At 53.3% G+C, this 19,709-nt stretch overlaps 6 protein-coding genes across 6 annotated transcripts; 1 reads left to right on the forward strand and 5 right to left on the reverse strand.

The window, feature by feature from the left end:
• Positions 1-867: 867 nt before the first annotated feature.
• On the reverse strand, positions 868-2,256 carry AYO21_07898 (hypothetical protein; the record flags this gene model as incomplete). Its single annotated transcript, XM_022657851.1, has 1 exon — positions 868-2,256. One exon carries the CDS (start codon positions 2,254-2,256, stop codon positions 868-870), a length of 1,389 nt encoding a protein of 462 aa, XP_022509878.1.
• A 1,192-nt stretch (positions 2,257-3,448) lies between these two features.
• Positions 3,449-5,159, reverse strand: AYO21_07899 (hypothetical protein; the record flags this gene model as incomplete). Its single annotated transcript, XM_022657852.1, has 2 exons — positions 3,449-4,879; positions 4,968-5,159. 2 exons carry the CDS (start codon positions 5,157-5,159, stop codon positions 3,449-3,451), a joined length of 1,623 nt encoding a protein of 540 aa, XP_022509879.1.
• Positions 5,160-7,602: 2,443 nt separating this feature from the next.
• Positions 7,603-9,000, forward strand: AYO21_07900 (hypothetical protein; the record flags this gene model as incomplete). Its single annotated transcript, XM_022657853.1, has 3 exons — positions 7,603-8,031; positions 8,133-8,286; positions 8,354-9,000. 3 exons carry the CDS (start codon positions 7,603-7,605, stop codon positions 8,998-9,000), a joined length of 1,230 nt encoding a protein of 409 aa, XP_022509880.1.
• An 885-nt stretch (positions 9,001-9,885) lies between these two features.
• Positions 9,886-11,621, reverse strand: AYO21_07901 (hypothetical protein; the record flags this gene model as incomplete). The annotated part of the gene is made up of 3 exons (XM_022657854.1): positions 9,886-10,069; positions 10,160-11,167; positions 11,230-11,621. 3 exons carry the CDS (start codon positions 11,619-11,621, stop codon positions 9,886-9,888), a joined length of 1,584 nt encoding a protein of 527 aa, XP_022509881.1.
• A 767-nt stretch (positions 11,622-12,388) lies between these two features.
• AYO21_07902 (hypothetical protein) lies at positions 12,389-14,599 on the reverse strand (the record flags this gene model as incomplete). The annotated part of the gene is made up of 2 exons (XM_022657855.1): positions 12,389-12,640; positions 12,698-14,599. 2 exons carry the CDS (start codon positions 14,597-14,599, stop codon positions 12,389-12,391), a joined length of 2,154 nt encoding a protein of 717 aa, XP_022509882.1.
• A 1,866-nt stretch (positions 14,600-16,465) lies between these two features.
• Positions 16,466-17,978, reverse strand: AYO21_07903 (hypothetical protein; the record flags this gene model as incomplete). The annotated part of the gene is made up of 4 exons (XM_022657856.1): positions 16,466-16,486; positions 16,541-17,140; positions 17,249-17,772; positions 17,837-17,978. 4 exons carry the CDS (start codon positions 17,976-17,978, stop codon positions 16,466-16,468), a joined length of 1,287 nt encoding a protein of 428 aa, XP_022509883.1.
• Between the last annotated feature and the right edge of the window lie 1,731 nt (positions 17,979-19,709).

Here is a 19,709-nt window from a genome sequence, read left to right on the forward strand (position 1 = left end):
CTGCATTGTCAGAACAAGTTGCTGCTCACAGGCTTGGACCCTGCTGCCAAGGAGGAAGTTATGCAAACCAATGTGAAGAAAAGTACCCGGAACTCAAACCATGACTTGTCTTTGTACAGGTAGGTCATTCGATCTTGTCACTGAGCAGCTTTGCAAGCGGCCACCCGTCTGGTATCCGCGGGCAAGTTGAGTTTGGCGGTCGATCGAAAAAGCGATGGCCCTCAAGTCTGGGAAAGATGTTGAACCTTTTGGGAAGTCGCACCATTTGGTATATAGGTTGGTGCGTCACTGTGTGTTCTTGGATTCGGTACTTGGTGAGGAGGTAACCTTTCAACCTGGGGCCAGATTACTGTCGTCAATAATGAAATGCAGCATAGCATCCCACAAGGCATGTCGTCGGTTAAACTCCACCCAGGGCTACCCAACCCCTGCAACTTCCTCTTGTGGTCCATGGCGAGTCTGTCGAAGTAGCAGTGGGAAAAGATCAGCAGGGGAAATGTCCCAAGCAAGAAGGCTTCGATAACAACGCTAGAATGCCTATCGAAGTCTGTCAACCTTCGAGAAGCACTCGCGTAACCCATGCTCCTTCTGGTGGTTCGTTTGACCAATGCCAGATATTCTCCACACCAGCACCAGCCAGGCGCACTTGGTGAATCAGCATGCCAACACACCCACCCTTGATGCCTCTTTACTCTTCTTAGTCACTTTGAATTCCCTCGTTTGGATAAGGCGTCGAATCCTGCAGCACTTGTCGGCGGCACCTGCGATTATCGATATTGCTCTCTTGTCGGTGACTGCCGAGATCCCCGCTGTCGCTCTGGTCCCAGCCATTCACACTCCCACTCCACCCCAACCCAATTCAACGACTCACCCCAGGAGGAGAGATCTGATAATCAACCACCCACCCACAAGGCCAATCGTCGTTGCAACCAGCAGGCCGTTACCTTCCCGTGTGAGTGCCAGATACGCCATAATCCCCACGGCCAACTCCTTCCTGCGTGCTTGGATCCTCTTGGTCCTCCACCGCGGGTCGATGCCGAACGGTGCTGTCGGGCCCCTCTCACCCTCCACACGCCCTGCATTGGATACCGCCTTCAGGGACACAGAGGCTGCGAGTGCTACTGGACGGTGATCCGAGGTTGCAAAGAGCGGCAGGCAGGCGTATCTCTGCGGAGTCACTTTGACGTCACCTTGCTGGGGTGTCGAGAAGAAGATTCGGTCGCACCAGCTCGGCCAGCGATGACGTGCCCAACTCCAGTGCTCGCGGTCTTCTCCATTCACAAGCAGGACAGCCTTGCTTCCGTCGGTGTGGTACTTGTAGGTGGGAGGGAACGTGATTGGCGCCTCTGTCAGACCGTGTAGAGTCTTCCCAGCCTCGACCTGCTGAGTAAGTTGGTCTTCGGCCAGCAGCTCGCGAAACTCTATGGGGCCGTCTGTGTTGGTGCTGGGCTGCGGGAATTTGTCCCTGACGTCCTGTGGGGACGGTTGAAGGAGCGATGTGCGATAGTTGAGATCACCTGCGAAGAAGAAATATGATGATGATGGCGAGTACATCCCTCTTTCTTCCGTTAGGGTCTCATTCTCCTGCCAAGCGACGTCTCCTTGCAGAAGAGGGGCATCTTCCCCTTCTTCCCCTCGAGCCAACGGAGTCTGGAGCCTCTGGTCTGGGACGAATACTAATCTCTGCATAATGTTCTTGTAATCCTCATTTCGCCTCTCGAGACCGTCCTCCATGGGGGCCAGATGGGCCGAGACAAAGGTGAACTCGACCGTCTCGCCTTCAGGGTTGTCGGCCTCGCCACCTGCTGGTAAACCACCCCGGGCTGCCCTATACCCCAGTTGGACGCCCACAGCACCCTTGTTACCCATGTCGCTCACACCCACCCCCACTCCGGCCGTCCTGACCCACGCGAGGCGCTCGACGACGTCATCCCTCAGGAACACCATAATGGCAGTCATGCCCAGGTTCCTACTCACCACGTTGACGTATCCGTGGTCCTTGGAGGCGAGTCGGACGACTTCCCGAAATGCCTTGAAATAGGGCGTCAGGAAGGAGCCCCCAAGGAACGCATAGCTGATCGGGGCGAGCTCCTGTAGGCAAAGGACGAGAAGTTCCGGCGCGTCGCTGTTTGGGGGCAGCGCATGGAAGAGGTACGGAGCGAAAAGCACAGGATCGATGGGGGTGCGTGCGCAGTTGTAGGTCAAGATGTAGATGTTGAGGGAGTCGTTGTTGTCGGATGAAATCTGCTCGGCCATTTCCGAAATCGATCCCTGAGACTCTTGAGGTTTTCAGTTTTCAATTCCTATTATGGTCGAGCTGAGATTGTGCCGATGTGAGCAGCACAGCGACAACAGCGAGTCGTGGAAACGGCCTGCAGAGTCCTTTGCACTAGCTTCATTCAAGCGGGATCAGGTACTTGATCGAAGACTAGCCGGGGAAAGAAGACCAGGGCGGTATGCAGGCCTTGAGATGAGGTCGCACTTGACTTGTGGCTGTTCAATTGTACTTTGTGCCTTCCAAGGACGATGCCGTCACTTGGCCAGAGAGGACGGCCATATTGGGTTTAGCTCGAGGCTAGCCCATTCTAGGCAAGACTCAGCCTTGTGCCTTGGACATCGTACGAGGTACGAGATACAATACGAGGCTACGAGGCTACGTCAACCTTCTCTATCAGCAGTCATGCCTTGATACGACTGAGACTTCGACATGAGTCAGACTCCCGCCCAGTACGTGTATACCTTCGCTCTTGAGGCGCTGCGTTAGATGGGCACCATTGACCCCGGCTCGTCCGTCCCATGTTGCCCAACTTCCTACTTAGGTAGAGGCATTGCTCTGCCGCCAAGTGCCATGAGACGAGGAATGGTAGGATGCGGTGCAACTCTGAAAGTGAATCTGCGAACCATCAGGACCGGGCTGAATATCAGTGCTTCAAGGCCGTCTCAAACGAACGGTACAACCGCCCCATTCGACCTTGAACACGAGTGTTGAAGGCCCTTGCCTCGAAAATCTCAGGGAAGGGGAGACAAGAACGCCTCGTTTTAGATTGGTTGGCTCACAGATACAGACACAGTCGAGACGCTTGTTCTCTGGAGAACAGAATTTTCGGCATTCTTGTGTCCTACGACGTGCCGACCTGCCCTGTCCCTGGTGAAGTATAAATGTATAGTTTTTTTCATACATGGCTGAACTGTCTTTCCCCCCTCTCTTTGAATTAAAAAGCATGGTACTGTTGGAAACGCTTGGGGCAGGGTTGCATGCAACATGTGACGAACAACCAAAATTGTGCCGCTGAACGTCAAAATCTAGTCTGATGGCTTTGTTTTCGACAACGTGAAATTTTCCGTGACAAAGTTGGAGGAACAAAATTCGCTTTTCGAAACAGGAAAAAAAAGTATACCAAAATCTTGATATGCTCCCACTTTCTCCACCAATGCCGCTGGTTAAATTCTAAGGGCCACTAGGGCTGGGCGGTCCATTAAGCTTGAAGTAGCCTGGTTGCAGCGTTTGGAACACGCCCGTAGGGTCGTACTTGGCGGCAATGCTCTGCAGCTTGGCTTTGTTGGCCGCGCCGTAGCTGGAAACGACGTCCTGGAACTGACTGGCGTAGTTCATGTAGATGTAGTCCTCAAACAACCCCATCGACTGAGCCAGGGCCACTGTCCGGTCGATGACGCGTTGGTTGGTCTGGAGAATCCTCGTGTCATCGGCGGCGTCAGTCCACATCATGTTCGTGTTGAGCAGCAAGAATGGACCGTCAGAAGCAGAGAGACCCAGTGGGTTTCCGCCATTCTTGGTCATACCGGCCAGTTGTCCTTCGGTGATGACCTGCAATGTCGCGGCAGGCACCAGACCAGCAGCGTCCTTGATCGACTCGAGCTCCTCAAAGAAAATGTCTCGGACCGAGGCGGTGTGGTTCTTGTTGAGTTTGTATGCCGCCGCCCAGTAGGTCTCGCGCAGTCCGTCGGGATTGCTGGCGTTGAATTCCTGAGTCAGGTTTGCCAATGTCCGTATTGAGGTCGTATCAGAGATGGCTGGGATGGACAAGTATTCGCTAAAGATGGGCGCATCAGCAATGGGCTGTGCGTATTGAAGGTCGGCAGCGGCGACTTTGAGATCGGAAGATTGCACATAAGCGAAAGAAAGGATCTGCGCGGCATTGGGGTCTTGAGGAGAGTTGACACCGACGTTGTAGAAGGCGTCGATGAGAGCGTCGAACTGGTCTTCAGTGGACACACGACCGCCACCCCACATCAAGCCACCAGGAAGTGGGACAGCGTTCAATGTGAACTTGGTCACAATGCCAAAGTTGTTACCCCCACCACGCAGGGCAAAGAACAGGTCCTTGTTCTGGGTAGCGCTGGCAGTAACTATGACCCCAGACGCGGTGACAACCTCGTAGCTAACAACATTGTCGCAGGCCCACCCGTGGATGTTGGAGAAGAAGGAAATACCGCCACCAGTAGTCAGGCCGCCTACTCCAATGGCTGAGACACGACCGCCAATCACCGTTACATCGGCAGGCTGAAGGGTGGTATACACAGTGAACCATGTGTTACCTGGGCCAACGTCGGCGGTCTTTTTGTCTGATGAGAGCTTGATTGCGTTGATTTTTTCGAGTGACATGGTGATGCCACCCTGAATGCTAGAGGCCCCGGCGAAGGCTGCATGCCCGCCAGACTTGGCAGCGAATGGACATTGAGTGAGTCGCGAGAGCAAGATTGCTATTGACACCTGGGTCGCACTGGTTGGTTTGAAGATGCAGGATGGATCGACACTTTCTTGCTGGACGGACCAGTAGGCATTCGTGAAGGCATCAAAGGCTTGATTGCCTTGCTCGATGACGTTCGACGAACCGAAGAGGAGCCTCAAAGAGTCGCACTGGGGGAAAGTAATCAGTAAGTATATCAGGGGTGAATTCGGCGATTCTTCGTTCGTCGACGATGCTTTGAGCTGGGTAAGGACTCACGGCAATCGAGCATGGGGATATTGAGGATCTCTTAGTTAGAGAGGCCAGTTCTGGCAACGCCGACACATTGACGCCCTGATCGATAAGTGCTTGGGTGACATTGAATTCAGGTGGCTCAAAGGGACTGTCCTGGGCAGCAACTGAGGCCGTAATGCCCAGGCCGATGGCGGCCACGTGGAGGGAGAAGCGCATAATGGGGGCGAGAAGAGTAGAAAGCAAAGGGAAGCGAGGGAGCAAAGGCTTCTAGAAGACCTTTGCAACCCTGTGGATGCAACGAAAGACGCTCGCTTTACACCCGCCAAGACGCAAGAGCAGACTCAGCCTGTGTCCAACCACTGTGTAGCTTGACAATCCACAGAAGCCTACCAGAGAATGAAAGGCAGAAGATGAGGCGAGAGAACTGGGATCCAGGAGAACAGGCCAGCTACTTACGTTGAGCTAGGGTCGACGTCTGATGGTGTCCACACCTCCAAACCGGCAGATCAATTTCGTCGACCACGCAATGCTCCCTCCCTAGATGTCCCTCGCCTGTGACAAGGCTCTCCACAGAAGATGTCGTAGAAGGACCGGGAACGAGTGGTGTGGGCCTGTCGCGTGGCTCAATGGCGCTTCGACCGTTGCTACGCGTTCTCTTTTCTTTGTGTCGACATCTGACAAAGTGGACTTGACAGAAATAACAAGTGGGTGTCCCATTTCAGTGGTTTGATATCAGATCCAAAACCTCCCGAGTTTGGAGTCTGGCATCTGCCATGCTGGGAGCCATGGGTGGGGGCTAGCTTTTCTGGCGGAGAACCGGGAATCAGCAGGATCCCTCGTATCCCGTGTTTGACAAGGAAGATGGGTGGTGGCACTGGAGCTGGCCTTGAAGTGGCAGCAAGATCCTGCTCGTGGGTTACATGACCACGCCGGTGAATAGCCTAACACAGTCTAGCAAGCGAAGATAAGCGCGGACTATCTTCGATGGAGAATTTCATCGATTGATGAGCTCGGAAAGCCTTGCATTTTTTCTTTCATTGCCACGAGGCGGGCGAGAGATGAAAGGGTATAACTCCTGAAAGCTACATGGAAGCAGAAGACTAGGCATTTCGCCTCTGTTTCGTTGTACCGCTAGACCCGGTCGTAGATTGTGACATGGATCAACGAGGGATCAGGCATGGATATGTGAGCCGATGGAGAGTCTGAACAAGGCCATCTTTACCCCTGAATCTTGCCTCGGGGCGGGACGTTGAAGGAAGCTAGACAACAACAACTAACCGAGTTGGGATTAGGCCAATCACCTGATCAAGCTGCACCTGCGGCACTGCACATGTTTCCAACCTTCTTTTCCTCTCCATCGCCCAATCCTGCAATCACCAGTTGAATCCCCATTCTTCATAAACCCTGTCCGTGGTCCAACGGTCGGCTTACATACGGATATGGCACCCTCGATCCGATCCTCGTTCACCGATACCACATACACGGAATGAAGAAAGAGGGACGAAGTTTGGAGCACCGCCTCGTACAGAGCAGACTCGAGTGCGTTCATCGTTCTCGGTACCACAGCTTTAGCACCTGGGCGATAAGGTATTCTCTACCGAGTACGAGCCACTCGAATTGCCACGTACCTTGCGGCGGAACACACTCGTAACGAGACTAGCTTCCTCATCCGAATCCATGGTTCCCCGGACTTTGGCTTGGTGCACTAAACGTTCAAGCTTTACGTTGATACGTCTAATTCAATGTTCTGTCCGAGACCAAGTGGGTTTTGTTTTCATTTGTCGCCATTGCACACATCGATATGTGTTAGCGTCAATGACGGCCATGCTGGGGAGCGGGCCACCGTCGATCTTACAAGATTAGAGGCTAGTACTGCACTTTGAGCGGTCTCGATGGTCCTGAGAAGTCTTGGATGGTGTGTCTTCCCGGTCACATGCATCGCGCACGGGAAATCCATCCCTTGGATCCTTCGAGCCCCTCTCCTGGTCCAGATTCTACGCTCCAGATTGACAGTGCGCAGTGTGTCCTCACATCCTTTTTTCGTGTCATGAGTGGTCGGAGAAGCCGGAGATAGAAAGAAGAGGCACAAAGAAAGAGAGATATGGGAGGCGGATGATGTTTATTCGCTCTCCATCGACGCTGCACCCAGCAACAGATTCAGGGCGATCATGGCCACGCAGACTCGTCCCTCTTTTAGCAGAGCCTAAGAGCTGCCTCGGTCCTCTTTCGCCTTCCACCTACGAGTAGGATTCCCTTAGCACCACACCACTGTTGGACCCCTGACACTTATCCTCAAACCAATACTAGTGGTGTTAACCCGGGATACCCAGGTGCATTTTTTCTTTCGGTGGGATGGGAGTTTTCACCCGGTTATGGTATATGCCAGGTTTCTAAGCAGTCTGCGGCTCGAGTCGACCTCGCTTGTTCCATTGTGCGTCGCACCAAAACCGTTTGGTGGCAGAGAGAAGTTTAGAGACGGTTGCAAGGAGAGAAAATGTCGTACCGAGTACATACATTGTTCCCATATTTGAGAGAAGGCCGCGTTTTCTCCCCACCCTGCTCTTTGGCCGCCCACTAAGTATCGCTGTCTTCTCATGCTTGGGGTGTGCCCAACTCCAGCATCTTTACCAACCTCCAGCATCGCTTTGCGTCTCCCATCATGTCGTCCGCCCAAAACTATGTCTCTGAGAGGGCGCTGCTGGGAGTGGCATATGCCATGATTGGGGTCACCAGCATTGTCTTTTTAGCAAGGGCGCTCGTGAGAGTGCGACAACCGAAAAGATTCCAGGCAGAGGATGTCTTTCTTGTGCTTGCCTACCTCTTCTTCCTCTCCCTCACTATCATGTACATCGTCGTAACGCCCGTCATGTTTCGCGTCACCGATGCATCATCCGGCAAGATACCAGTATATCCGGAGATACTGTCCGACTCTCTCTTCATGATCAAGATCTTCTTCGCCAACACCATGATCTTCTGGTTTACGCTATACTCGGTCAAATTCGCCTTTCTGTGTCTCTATCGCCGACTGATGACCGGCATTCCGATGTACATGCGACTCTGGTGGGCGGCTGCAGGGTTTTGTATCGTGGTAAGTTTCCACCCAGTTGAATACCCTCTCTCTCTCTCCCCAGCGCTGTCCTCTCTACACAAAGATCCCGGGTTGCTTCAACCACTGACTGTGCCGTTCAGACCTTGATTGGCTGTGTCATTACAGATTTCACCAGCTGTCACAGCATGCACGCATGGTTCACGCCAGGGCTGTGCTCCGAGGACAGGGATGTACAGGCTCAGATCGCCTCACTATATTTCGCCTATGCGGTAGACGTCTTGTCGGACCTCTTCAGTAAGCCCCGAGTCATCTCTACTAGGTCAGAGCGTGTCCATCTTGCTAACTTGATGTGATCTTTCAGTCATGTTCCTCCCCCTACGTCTGATCTGGAAATTACAACGGCCGAAATCGCAAAAGGTCGGAATCGGCGCTCTGTTTTGCGTGGGCTTGATTTGCATTATCTTCGCCACCATCCGAGTTGTGCAGATTGGAGTCAAGACAGAGGGTCATAGCACCCCGTCCTCGTCGTGGCTTGCCTTGTGGGCCATAGTCGAGTCGGCGGTTACCATCATCGTGGGCTGCTGTCCGGGCCTGTACTCGAAGGCCAAAGAAGCACAAACATCGCGCAAGAATGGGTCCAGGAAGAGCGGCATGCCCCCGGGGTACAACTACGGAAGCCACATCTACGGCAAACCGGGCACCGGCCCTGGCAACACTGGCATGGGAACCCACCACGGCGCCAGCCGCGCGACCAACGGGGACATCGAGATGGGACACCTCCCCACCAAGGTCTCTGGAGGTGGCGGCGGCCAGACGCGGCGGTGGAAGGACAAGATGAGCAGCGTCACCGACACGTTCTGGGCCAACGACAGCTCCAGCCAGGAGGAGCTCAACACCAACAAACAAATCTACGTCAGCACGAGCGTCGAGATCAAGGACGAGGAGGAAGGTGACCACACGGGAAGTCGTCGCGAAGCCGAGTACCACTATCCCAAGAGCCCCGTGTGAGCCTGTTTGGGTCTGCACAAAGACGCGCACGCCACTTATCACGAGCGTGGGAAGAAGCAGTCCGTCAGGGACGGGTCTGTATCGCTCGACCTAGATCTAGATCTGGATCTAGATGTACACTGTATCGCGCGTTGTACAGTACCTCAAAATGCCCCCGCAAGGCAAACAAGGAGTTTATGATTCGCAGACTCATTAACACCAAAAGGAGTTTCGGTCTCCTGTTCCTGTTATCCGGTCCGTCCCAGCACACACTGTATATCTCAATCATCGGCGGTGGCTTTCAATGACTTATGTTTCTCTCCCTCAAGGACGCACGCTCTAACTTAAGGTAGTGAATGGATGGGGCTGCTCTACGAAGCGGGTTTCCAAGTCCTTCATATGATTCACTCCTGAGCAGAATGGTGCCAAAGAAGAATGGAGGGCCTCTAGGAGGGAGACAAGAAGGGCAGAGAGGACTCCCCATGTACGAGGTACGTGGGTAGCTAAATGACCCCTGTGATGGAGCCGCTGTATCAATCGGGGGGTTCTCTCGGCTACTTGGCTACCTACACGTGTGTGTATGTATGTATGTACTTGTACCTGTGCCTGTACCTCGTATACTTGAAGCATTTCTTTTTCTTTTTCTCCTTTGTTCTTTTCTGTCTCTTCGCCTCTTTCTTCGTCACAATGAAAAATACCAACCAATTAATCATGGTAACCATATTGTGATGATATACAATATGATGCATGACAGTATGCCTAGGCTCTCCCCGGAACAGGACGTGACAAGACAAGACATTAGATGACACTTTTCTCAAGTTCACCTCAAGTCACCTCACCTCAACCCAGCTCAGGCCAGCTCAAAGGCGCCAGCTCAGTCAGCCCCGGCTCAGTCAGCCTGGCTTTCTAGCCCTCAGCAGCAGCATGCAGCCGCAACCGAACCCCATCTTTCGGCTTGCCAGTCAAGGTCAACGCCCATTGAATCGGGCCCTTGGGCACGCTCGACCCATCGAGCCTGTCAAACCGCTGGAGGAGGCGAACGGTCACGTAGGCGGCCTTTGTCAGGGCAAACTGCTGTCCGAGACAGATTCTGGGGTTCCCCCAAAAATGTTAGCATACGCACTGGCGTTGGGAGGGATTTTTCGCAAAGTCGTTAATTTGGTTTCTGGGAATCACCTACCTCGGTCCACCGTTGAAGGGGAGATACTCAAATCCGTACTTGTGGTTCCGCCACCGCTCCGGTCTGAACGTGTCGGCATCGGGGCCCCAGAAGTCGGGGTGTCGTTGCATCACATACACCAAATAGGCAATTTCCGTACCGGCCGGTAGGAAAACGGGGGAAAGACCATCTTCACCGCCCCCGAAAGGCAGGCTGGTGTCTCTAGTGCATCGCCGTCCGTTGAGAGGGACGCTAGGAAAAAGCCGCAAGGTCTCATTGATGCACCATTGCAGATAGGAGCAAGCCTTCAGGTTGGCAAAGGTGAGGTCTCTGGGCGATTCAAAGGTTCCAAAGTCTTCGCCAATGATTGATCGCAGCCTGTTGAATATCTCGGGGTGCTGGACCAGCATGAGAAACAAGAAACTCAGCAACGAAGCGGTGGTGTCGCGACCGGCCAACAGAATCGACAGGAGTTGGTCACGAATCTCGATCGGATCTCTGGTCTCGTTGACCAGGCTCTCGAGAAAGACATATTTTTCCGTTTTGCCACTCTCGACAAGTTCTTTCGTACCGCCGCGGCCGAGAGCTTTGTGCACGAATCGGTCAATGTATCGATGGCACAATCGGCAGTCCTCATTGTGCTTCCTGGTCAGGACCAAATAGTAGAATTCGTTCAGCAAGAGAGCCTTGGCCATGCGGTCTTGACAGGCTTCGAAAGCTTCCACAAAGGCACGGTCTTCGGCATTTTTTGCCGCGGTCTCGTCGGAAAGTGCAGAGAGTTGGATGTTGGTGCTCTCTCCAAAGAGGAATTCGCTCGCCGAGTCCATGGTGAACCGGGCAATCAGAGGTTGAATGTCGGTCGTGATCGTCCACCCGTCGGCTTGCACAGGAAGTGCTCTGAGCAAGTTTTGTACGTGCTTCTCTTCCAGACCCAGGTCCTTGACCTGATCACGCGAGAATTGCGGTCGAAGAAGAGCGCGGGAGTGCTCCCATTGCTTCCCGTCGGCTGAAAAGATGCCGTGGCCAAGTCTGTTTCCAGCGTCACCAGAGGTTCAGCCTCGTTTCCGTGTCACGCTCTCAAGTCAACTCACAATGGAGCAAATGCCGAGTTGCGGATCTTGCCCAGCTCGAAATCCTTGAATTGAGTAGCCAGCACGGCCTGGATATTCCGTGGGTCACACGTGACAAAGACCCGGTCCCCCAGGATGTTCGTGTCATAAGAATAGACTGTCTTGTTCCTGCGTCGCGACACATCGTCAAACACGCCTCGAATATACTCAAGGACTTCGTTCTTGCTATTCGCCCGTAGGGTTTTGACCAAGTTCACCAGCCCCAGTGGATCAGGGGTGTATTCTGTGGGTGCCGGCCGACAGCCAAGCTGCTTTGCGGCGATGGCATGGCGACGCCTTTTTGAGAATGAGGATATGAGAAGATAAAGCACGAACGCAGTAGCAACACTACATATCAGAGCAACCGTCAACATTATGTTCCGTCATGCACGTTGGGCTGGTGAATGGCATGTGAACGGCTGAGTCAAAGAGTAAGCACGCATGAACTTCTACTGTGACGAGCTTGGCGGCCAGACCATCAGGCCATCTACTCATTGCAAAGAGAAGGTTCATCGAGGGGCAGACAAGGCTGTGTAGTCACGTGACAAGGCTGCCCTGTACTTGTGTAGACTCGTTCATCGGCAGGCGCCACGATCCTTTCCTTCCTCCCGAAGATCCTCCACGGCGGATCTCACACCATTACATACTCGGTCGGGCTTATAGACTACAGGCAATAGTAGGCTACCACACAGAGGATAGATGGCTATCCATCGAGTACGAGCTGCGACATGTTTCCGAGAACAAAGACCACGATACCCCTGAAATGGCAAATGGTAATATACTATTGTGACGGGCATCCTTACGCGACAAAAGACAAGAGTTCATCATCAGACCGTCATCATGATTTCTTCGTGGCCGTATCTTCTCATCCATATCGTTCACACGTGAAAACCAGAGGACTAGACACCGAGTACGACAAAGTCCACTTTACCACCAAACGTATCCATCCTCTTCTCAGCCTGGAGAGATTCATATATCGGTATAGAGCATTTCTCTTGTTTTCTTTCTTTGCTGGCAAGGAAACCCACGCTTGCTAAAATGCTAACCACCAAACAAAAGAAATTCGTATCCACTTGATTCGTCGTGTGGCATCTTGGACATCGTTTCTCCGTAAATTCGAATCTAGATCGCTTGCTCAAATTCAACGTCGCCATCCGGGTGGTGGAGGTGGCCGGCCTCCTCGGTAGACGACTTCCCGCTCAATAAAGCGCTCTTCTTCTCGATCCCACTCCGGGCGGTGACGTGGTGGTGGGGGTTCGATGGCCAGAGGGCGTGGCAACGGTTCTTCGACAGCCGGAGGCAGGACTCGATTTTCCCACTCAATCTCCTTGATCCGCTTTCGTCGCTCTTTGCGAATATCATCCGACAGACCGACCAGACGAGCAATATCTTCCTAGTACACCATTAGCAGCATTCCAACCAACAAGATCTTTGACGATGCGAAACTCACATAACGCAAATATGCGATGATGTAGTAGAAGTCATCCGTCTCCTCATACTCATATCCCATTTCTTGAATCGCCTCCTTGACAACAAGATCCTTGGTCACCTCGGTCCACAATCCATCCTTGGGATTCCGCTCCTTCCCATACCGACGGCCAATCTCTCCATTCGCTGAAGGCAGCGGAGCTGGGGGATGAACCGGGATCGGCGCAGGTAGCGGTGCAGGGAGCACAGGTGCTGGAGCAGGAAGCGGTCTCGCAACCGCGCTTTCGTAACGTTCATCAACTCCATCCGGCATGAACTTGCTTCTTCGGACGCCATTGTACCTTTGCCAGGTAATTTCCTGACTCGCCCCACCAGCTCCATCCATTCGCACACGACGTGTCCCCGGAGGTACATCGACGATCTCCCAGTCACGGGTCGCTCCTTGGTAGGCTTCGCCGACGTACGCCCGATCCATGGCACGGGCATTATAGTACTCTGCTTCTTCCTGCACATCCCTTTCATAGCCTCGATAAACCTCGCGCCGAGCGGGTGGAGCGTCGTAATATGGATCACGTGTTGGCGGGGGCGTGTACGGTGCAACGCTCTTCGGGCTCGCCGGACCGTCCCTACGATCTATCACGATATCCTCGTTCTCAGTGCGACCATTCCGGGTTTGGGTTCTGCTGATCTCGATACGTTCTTCTGATCGAGCTCGTACAGATGGTGGTGGAGGAGGGAGAGGCGGGCTTGGTGGCGATGGTGGTCGTGAAATTACGCGTGGTCGAGTTGGAATAGCAACTTCAAAGCCGTGATCAATATGGCGATGATGTGTTATAACCTCTTGATGAATGGTGGGAGCGTTGATGACTGGGGGCTCTGGAGGAGGCAGAGGCGCAGGGGCAGTGCGAGCTGAGGTCACCGATGTAGCAGGAGACCGAGACCGAGAGCTCTTGCGGATGATAATTTCCTGCTGGTTGCGAGTGCCACTGCGTCCATCTCGCTCTTGTTGGCGGATGATGATCTCATCATTCGAAGCACTGCTGGAACGCCGTACCCTAGACCTAGCTCGTTCGTGTGACTTGGGGCGGGCCAAAGCATAGTCTTCGTAACGGCGGGCGTCAAGATTCTGCTCATCACGGCGGATGATGATTTCTTGCCTGTCGACGTCCCCTCGGACAGACTTTCGGTCGAAGTCACCTCGACGAGACATTGTATCGTCAAAATCGTCATAGCGAGAACGTCGATCAGACTCATCACGGCGAATGACAATTTCCTCCCTAGAAGAGTTGACCTCTCTGGGCGGTGGTGGTCGCACCTCGCGCTCTCTCTCATCGCGGCGGATGACAATCTCCTCACGGGAAGAATTCACTTCCCTCGGCGGTGGTGGCCGCGTCTCTCGTTCTCGTTCATCTCGACGAATGATGATCTCTTCGCGGTCTCGATCACGCTGGGGAGGTGGAAGTCTTCGCTCAGGCTCCCGCTCGTCTCGGCGGATGATGATCTCTTCACGGTCGACGTCCCGCTCTCTTACTCGAGGTGGAGGCGGCCTTGACTCGGACTCGTCTCTCCTGATGATGATCTCCTCCTTTTCGACTCTTCTCTCCGGCTGAGGGGAAGGGGACCGGCGACGGGGTCGAGCAGCGAACTCGAAGTCTTCCTGTTCTCGTTTTCGAAGCACCACCGGACCAGCGGTGGTTCGACCATAACCCTCTTGTAAGAAAGCAGGGGTGGACCCTGGCCGCTCACGGACTTCCTCTCGTACGATTGTTTCTCTTTCTCGCTCACGGACAGGTGTGGAGCGGCGAAAGTCTACCTCTTCGTCCAAGTAACGGTCATCGTAGTATCGGCGACCATTCCGTGTACCATAGCTTTCTCGACGGTCTTCATAAATGGACACATCGTCGGCGTAACGACGTCCTGCCATGACAGGGCTGGCTAGGGGTTTGAAGTCGACGGTCAGGACACAAAAGGGTCAGGTCAGGCGGGTGCGGTTCGCTGAGTTGGCAAGCTGGTGAGGGGGTGCGGGCAGAGTCTGCTGAATGGATGACTGGTCAAAGGATGCAGGCCGTTAAGTGTATCGTTGCAGAGGAGAGGCTGATGCAGCCAATCGAGACAACACGAAGAAAGCAAAAGAACAATTGCAAGCTACCAACGTTGAAAGAGAAGTGAGAGAAGAAAGCAGAGGACGATGGGGGTTGTTGAGTTATTGCGAAGGTGGTGAGGTGAGAATGAGCCGGCTGGGGGGGAGTTGAGCCTAGTTTTTAGGTGGGACTTGGACTGCAACTCGACTGTGACTACCAACTGGGACATGTGCATGTGTGAGAAGCAGAGGCGCATGCTCACCAATACACAACACAGGGCTTTTTTTCTTTGCGGCAAAAGCCCACAGTCTCTTTCGAGCCGGCTACTGGTGGTCGCCCCGCTGTCAGTCTCGAGTTTTTCTCTGCAAGCGACAGGACACAGCCAGAGAAAGAGGAGCAACCACCACCACCGCCGTCACTGGTCGCTCCGAGGGCGATGACGGACAGCAACTGGCAGTGGACTGGCACAGGGCAGGTGACGTAGTGTTATGCACACGAGCCCAATGACCCGCCAGAGATCAAAGGGCATTTTGGTGTCGAAAGGGTGTCATTTGGTGGATTGGGGGGAGAGCAGGAAAAAAACCAAGGAAGTAGCACGAGACCTGATCGAGGGGGCCGTGGGTGGGCGCGGGGGGCCATCGAACTGTGGCCACTGGCTTTACGAGGTACATAGTAGTTACCTAGTAGTTCCCTAGGTGCCGGGAAAGTACGTCAAAAGCAGGTACCAATGTACTTTTTTAGGGTACCAAGGTACCTAGCCTTGGGCACCGATACGAACCGCCGCCTGGGCTGTTTGTCTGTCTGCCCACAAGGCGACTGTTAACTACCAAGTACCCATCTTCTGGAATTTTCGGAGCAAGATGGTACGCCATGGTATTTGCCCCTATCAACAGTTGCATGACGGAGAACTCAGTACTGTGTACGAGGCACAACGGCTTCACCGCCCCTGCATCGTTGCAAGTGTCACGGAACCCAAACTCTGGGTTACGGGCTGGGCCGAAGCCCGAGGAGCCAAAACTTCAGCCGAAACAAAATGCTCGTGCGCAGACACGGGGGCACAGCCTTGTCCATTCTTGCGTGGACCTTGGGCATCAACTAGGTGTCAACCATCTACCCGTCTGATTACGTTTTCCCCATCTTGACCGGCTTTCATCAATTCTTCCCTCACTGCCTCTACACCACACCGCCTCAAAATTGGAGAAAAATGGGGGAACCAACTTTTGTCTTCATCTATATCGACCCATTTGCCTTCCTCAGCCCAAACCTACAAGTAGACCTGGCGAAAAGGAACTTAGACCAGGTCCTGTACAGATCGACGTGGTGCCCAATGTTCCCGCCCTGGGCCTTGATGAGAACAAAAATGCTTCGACGCTCCTATGGGCGCCACGGGCATTAACCCGGTGTCCTGCTCAAGGTGCCCTTTCCCATAGATCGAACGCCCTGATCCGAATGCCGTACATGTCCTCACTGCGTATCCCCAGGCTATGCGCCGTCTTTTGCTATGCTAAAATGTACACTGCGCCTGCAAAACGCCTCCAATCCCGATTCAAGCTTGTGTGTACCAACTGTTGCAGGTCGCTATGGCGACATCTCGTCTCATCGTAGACTTCGTTTCCTCGAGGCGCACATTCCTCTCCTTTTGTCCGCTGTGCGATTTTTCATTAAAGATTAGTGATACCTGCCCAGATCTAGACCATGGTATTGGTGATTCAGGGGTCAGGGTTTGCAACCTATGTGCAAGTCAGCGGGGGAAAACAAGATGGCACCGAAGAACTGAGACTCACCCGTAACTGCCTGGAATAATCCTGGTTGTCTTGCAGAGACACATTGCTAAGGCGACTCTCATCGTGGATGTACAATGCATATGGGTTCAGTCTCTGATCGGTGCCCAGGCTACGACGATCGAAAGCCGTCGAGCTAGTGTCGACACTGCGCAGATCGTTTGCCAAAGTCAAACCTGACGTGTTGACGCGGGGAATCTTGGTCCCTAATAACCCTGAAGACGACAACTGACTAACTTGCCGTGATGGAACATTGTTGGAGGGCGAGCTGTCGCCCGTTCGAGGAACGTACGCCGTCTCCGGTCCATGCTCCTGCTGTAACTTCTTGTGACGTTTGCGAAACCAGAGGTACACTGCGCCGCCGATTAAGCCGCCGATGCCCAAAGCCACGCCAAGCACTATGCCAACGACTTTGCCGGTACTAACGCCGCTGCCTTGGGTAGAACTCTGACCGAGTGTGGCATCTGAGGTCGCAGCTGCGGATGGCGTCACAACCACCGTGCGAACTTCACCTGTTACAGTGGTGACACTTGTGTATATGTCGGTGGGCATTGCATTGCTCGAGCTTGGACTCGTCATCGACGGAGGAGAGGTCGTGGGAGACTGCCAGATCTGTCAGCTTGGCACCAAAGGGCTGCATGCGAGTTTGAATGTTGGGGTTTGGTCCCGGGTTTGATACAGAGCAGCGACAAAGAAATCGGGTTATCATACAGCGGGGTCCACTGGGTTCATCGAGCTGTCGCTTGACCAAGTCACAACGCCAGCCACATCAGAACTCTGAGACGATCCATATGTTACCACAGAAGAGGAGGAGCGGGAGGTTTTCCAGTTACCAGGAGTAGGGGAAGATGTGGGGGACCCAGTATCCAAGGAGGACGTGGATGCGGATGCAGATGCAGGAGTGGAAGTGACGGCGGAGGTGGAGGTGGCAATACTAACCGACGAAGATGAACTTGAGGAAGAGGAAGAGGTTGTAGACGGTGTAACGGCAGTCGAACCAGAGGTTCCTAGGGGGACTCCGGCACTCAAAAGGTAATATCCATAGAGATCAGAGTCGGTGTTGCCACACCATTCCGAGTTAAAGCCAGGACATTGCTGATTGCAGTTATACGTGCTTTCTTGCTCCGAAGGGACGTAGTTGGAGCACCAGCAGTAGTATCCCTGCAGAACCGCAAAGGCAAAAGAACCTTGACATTGCAGTTGACAAGCTCCATTAGATTGAAATTCGTTGTAGTCTGAAGTTAGGACGTCAGTGATTGGTTCGCATCTTCGCAGGGATCTGAAGTATTAGCTACTCACGGCCTTGGTAGCTGCCGGCGTTGTTGTCCGGAGAGCAGTAAGAAATGTCGAGACCTTGAGATGGCGTAACCCACAGCGAGAGAAAGGCAGTACACAAGACCAGGACGGTCCAGAAGGAGTCCATTGGTATCAAGGTGGCCATTGTGAGGGATTGGCGTAAGCCTGAGGCAATGGGGAAGTATTCCACCTCTTACTGCATCGCAATGCTCTGTTATTCTTCAACCACGCATCAAAGATGGGTGAATCAATCGTACACTCAGTCGTGACAATATTTCGAAGAGGCGATTATGGCATTAGAGGTTCGTGTGTGAAAAGTATCGGCCCAGGCGCCTAACACCCCAACTCGACTTCAGTGAAGATGGCTGACGGGGACTTTTTATTTATTTTTGTCTTTGTCTGGAGCTGATTATTTTGGCTGAGTCGAGTCCAGTGTGAGAGAGATAGATTGTCGAGAGGTGACGAAGCAGATGGACAGGATGACGAGCGCAGGTGTGCGTATGAACATGGGACGTGGACGTGGATCGAGGGGGCACAGATTTCTGGATCTCTCAATCAGGAGATATGCGACCGGGGAGCTCTAAGGTTTCGAGAGTCTATTCGTCCATATGAGAGGTTATGCGTACAGAGTGTAGATGGCGGAGGGAGAAACAGGTGTTGTAACAGTGAATAAAAGGTAGAAACAAATCCCTATGAAGGAATGGAGTGGCCGCGCAGAAGTTGGCAGCAAACGGCTAACAGCAGTATGTACTGTAGCAGCAACAGTGGACTAGCGAGGGTTAAAGGAAGAGAGAGAGTTGTGGATGCTAGCGAGTGAATTCGACCATTAAGACAGGATGGGAAAGCGGCCAAGGACAAGGCAGGGTAAAGAGGCAAGGGTGTTTGCAAAAGAAGTCGCAGTACGCAAGTTGCAGGAGAGACTGACCAAGAAGTTAGAACGAGTGATAAACGATGGTCTTATTTCCGGGGTGGATCCTGAGTTAGACGTATCTGGTGATGGTCTGGCGTGGTGGGATCCCGTCCAACAACAACGAGTGGATTCTGACGGAGGGATCAACAATCAACATGACAAGCAGAGTCGCAGTGTGCGTGTGTGTGTGTGTGTGTGCAAAGAGGATGGAGTGGAGGTAGAATGGTAATTGAGGCCGGGGAATTCTAGAGGGTTGTCCTTTTTTATGAACTTCACGGCCGTCGCGGACAATGCGTCGACAAACCCTGGGAAACTCAGATGCTGATTGATCCGGAGAGGCACCAACAAGCAGGGGAACGACGAGGGTTCAAAGAAAGGGAAAGTCAGTGACGCCCGTGACTTGGCCCTGGCACCTGGTCAACAAGCCATCATCATCCATCATTACCGCCACCGCAGCCACCACTTCAATGCGCCCACGTCCCCGGTTAAAAATGTCACTGTTTGAGCCAAACAAGGGAAAAGATACCAGGATGTACCGAGTACTGTAATGCCGTCCTGGTGGTCCCCTCTTTGTCGTGGTTTCCCGCAGCCAAATGTACCTTCCCGGCCCCTCGAATCCTGCCAGCCGCCCGCTCTGCGAGTATCTATGTATATTCTCCCGTACCTATCTATGTACTGAGGTGGCAGACAATGTGCGTCCTAGAGTATTCCTGCTGGAGTATTCCGGGGTATTGTTGATGCCTATACCTGGTCACTACAAGACTTCCTCCATTGATATTTTTCCTGTCCTTGTTCCTGCGCAGATTTTCCTCGTGTTTCTCCGCCCAAAACGGCTTTTAGCTCTCAAAATGTCAAATTGCTTCAAGCTTGTCGTTGGCTGAATCCCCATCATCTTACCATTTCCTTTCTGTGGTCCAGAGAAAGGGTGCAGGTTGTGAACGGGTGGCCAATGTCATGCCTCTCTGC

Source organism: Fonsecaea monophora (assembly GCF_001642475.1).
Source record: "Fonsecaea monophora strain CBS 269.37 chromosome Unknown Scaff64, whole genome shotgun sequence".
In the NCBI taxonomy this organism is placed as follows: Eukaryota; Fungi; Ascomycota; class Eurotiomycetes; order Chaetothyriales; family Herpotrichiellaceae; genus Fonsecaea; species Fonsecaea monophora.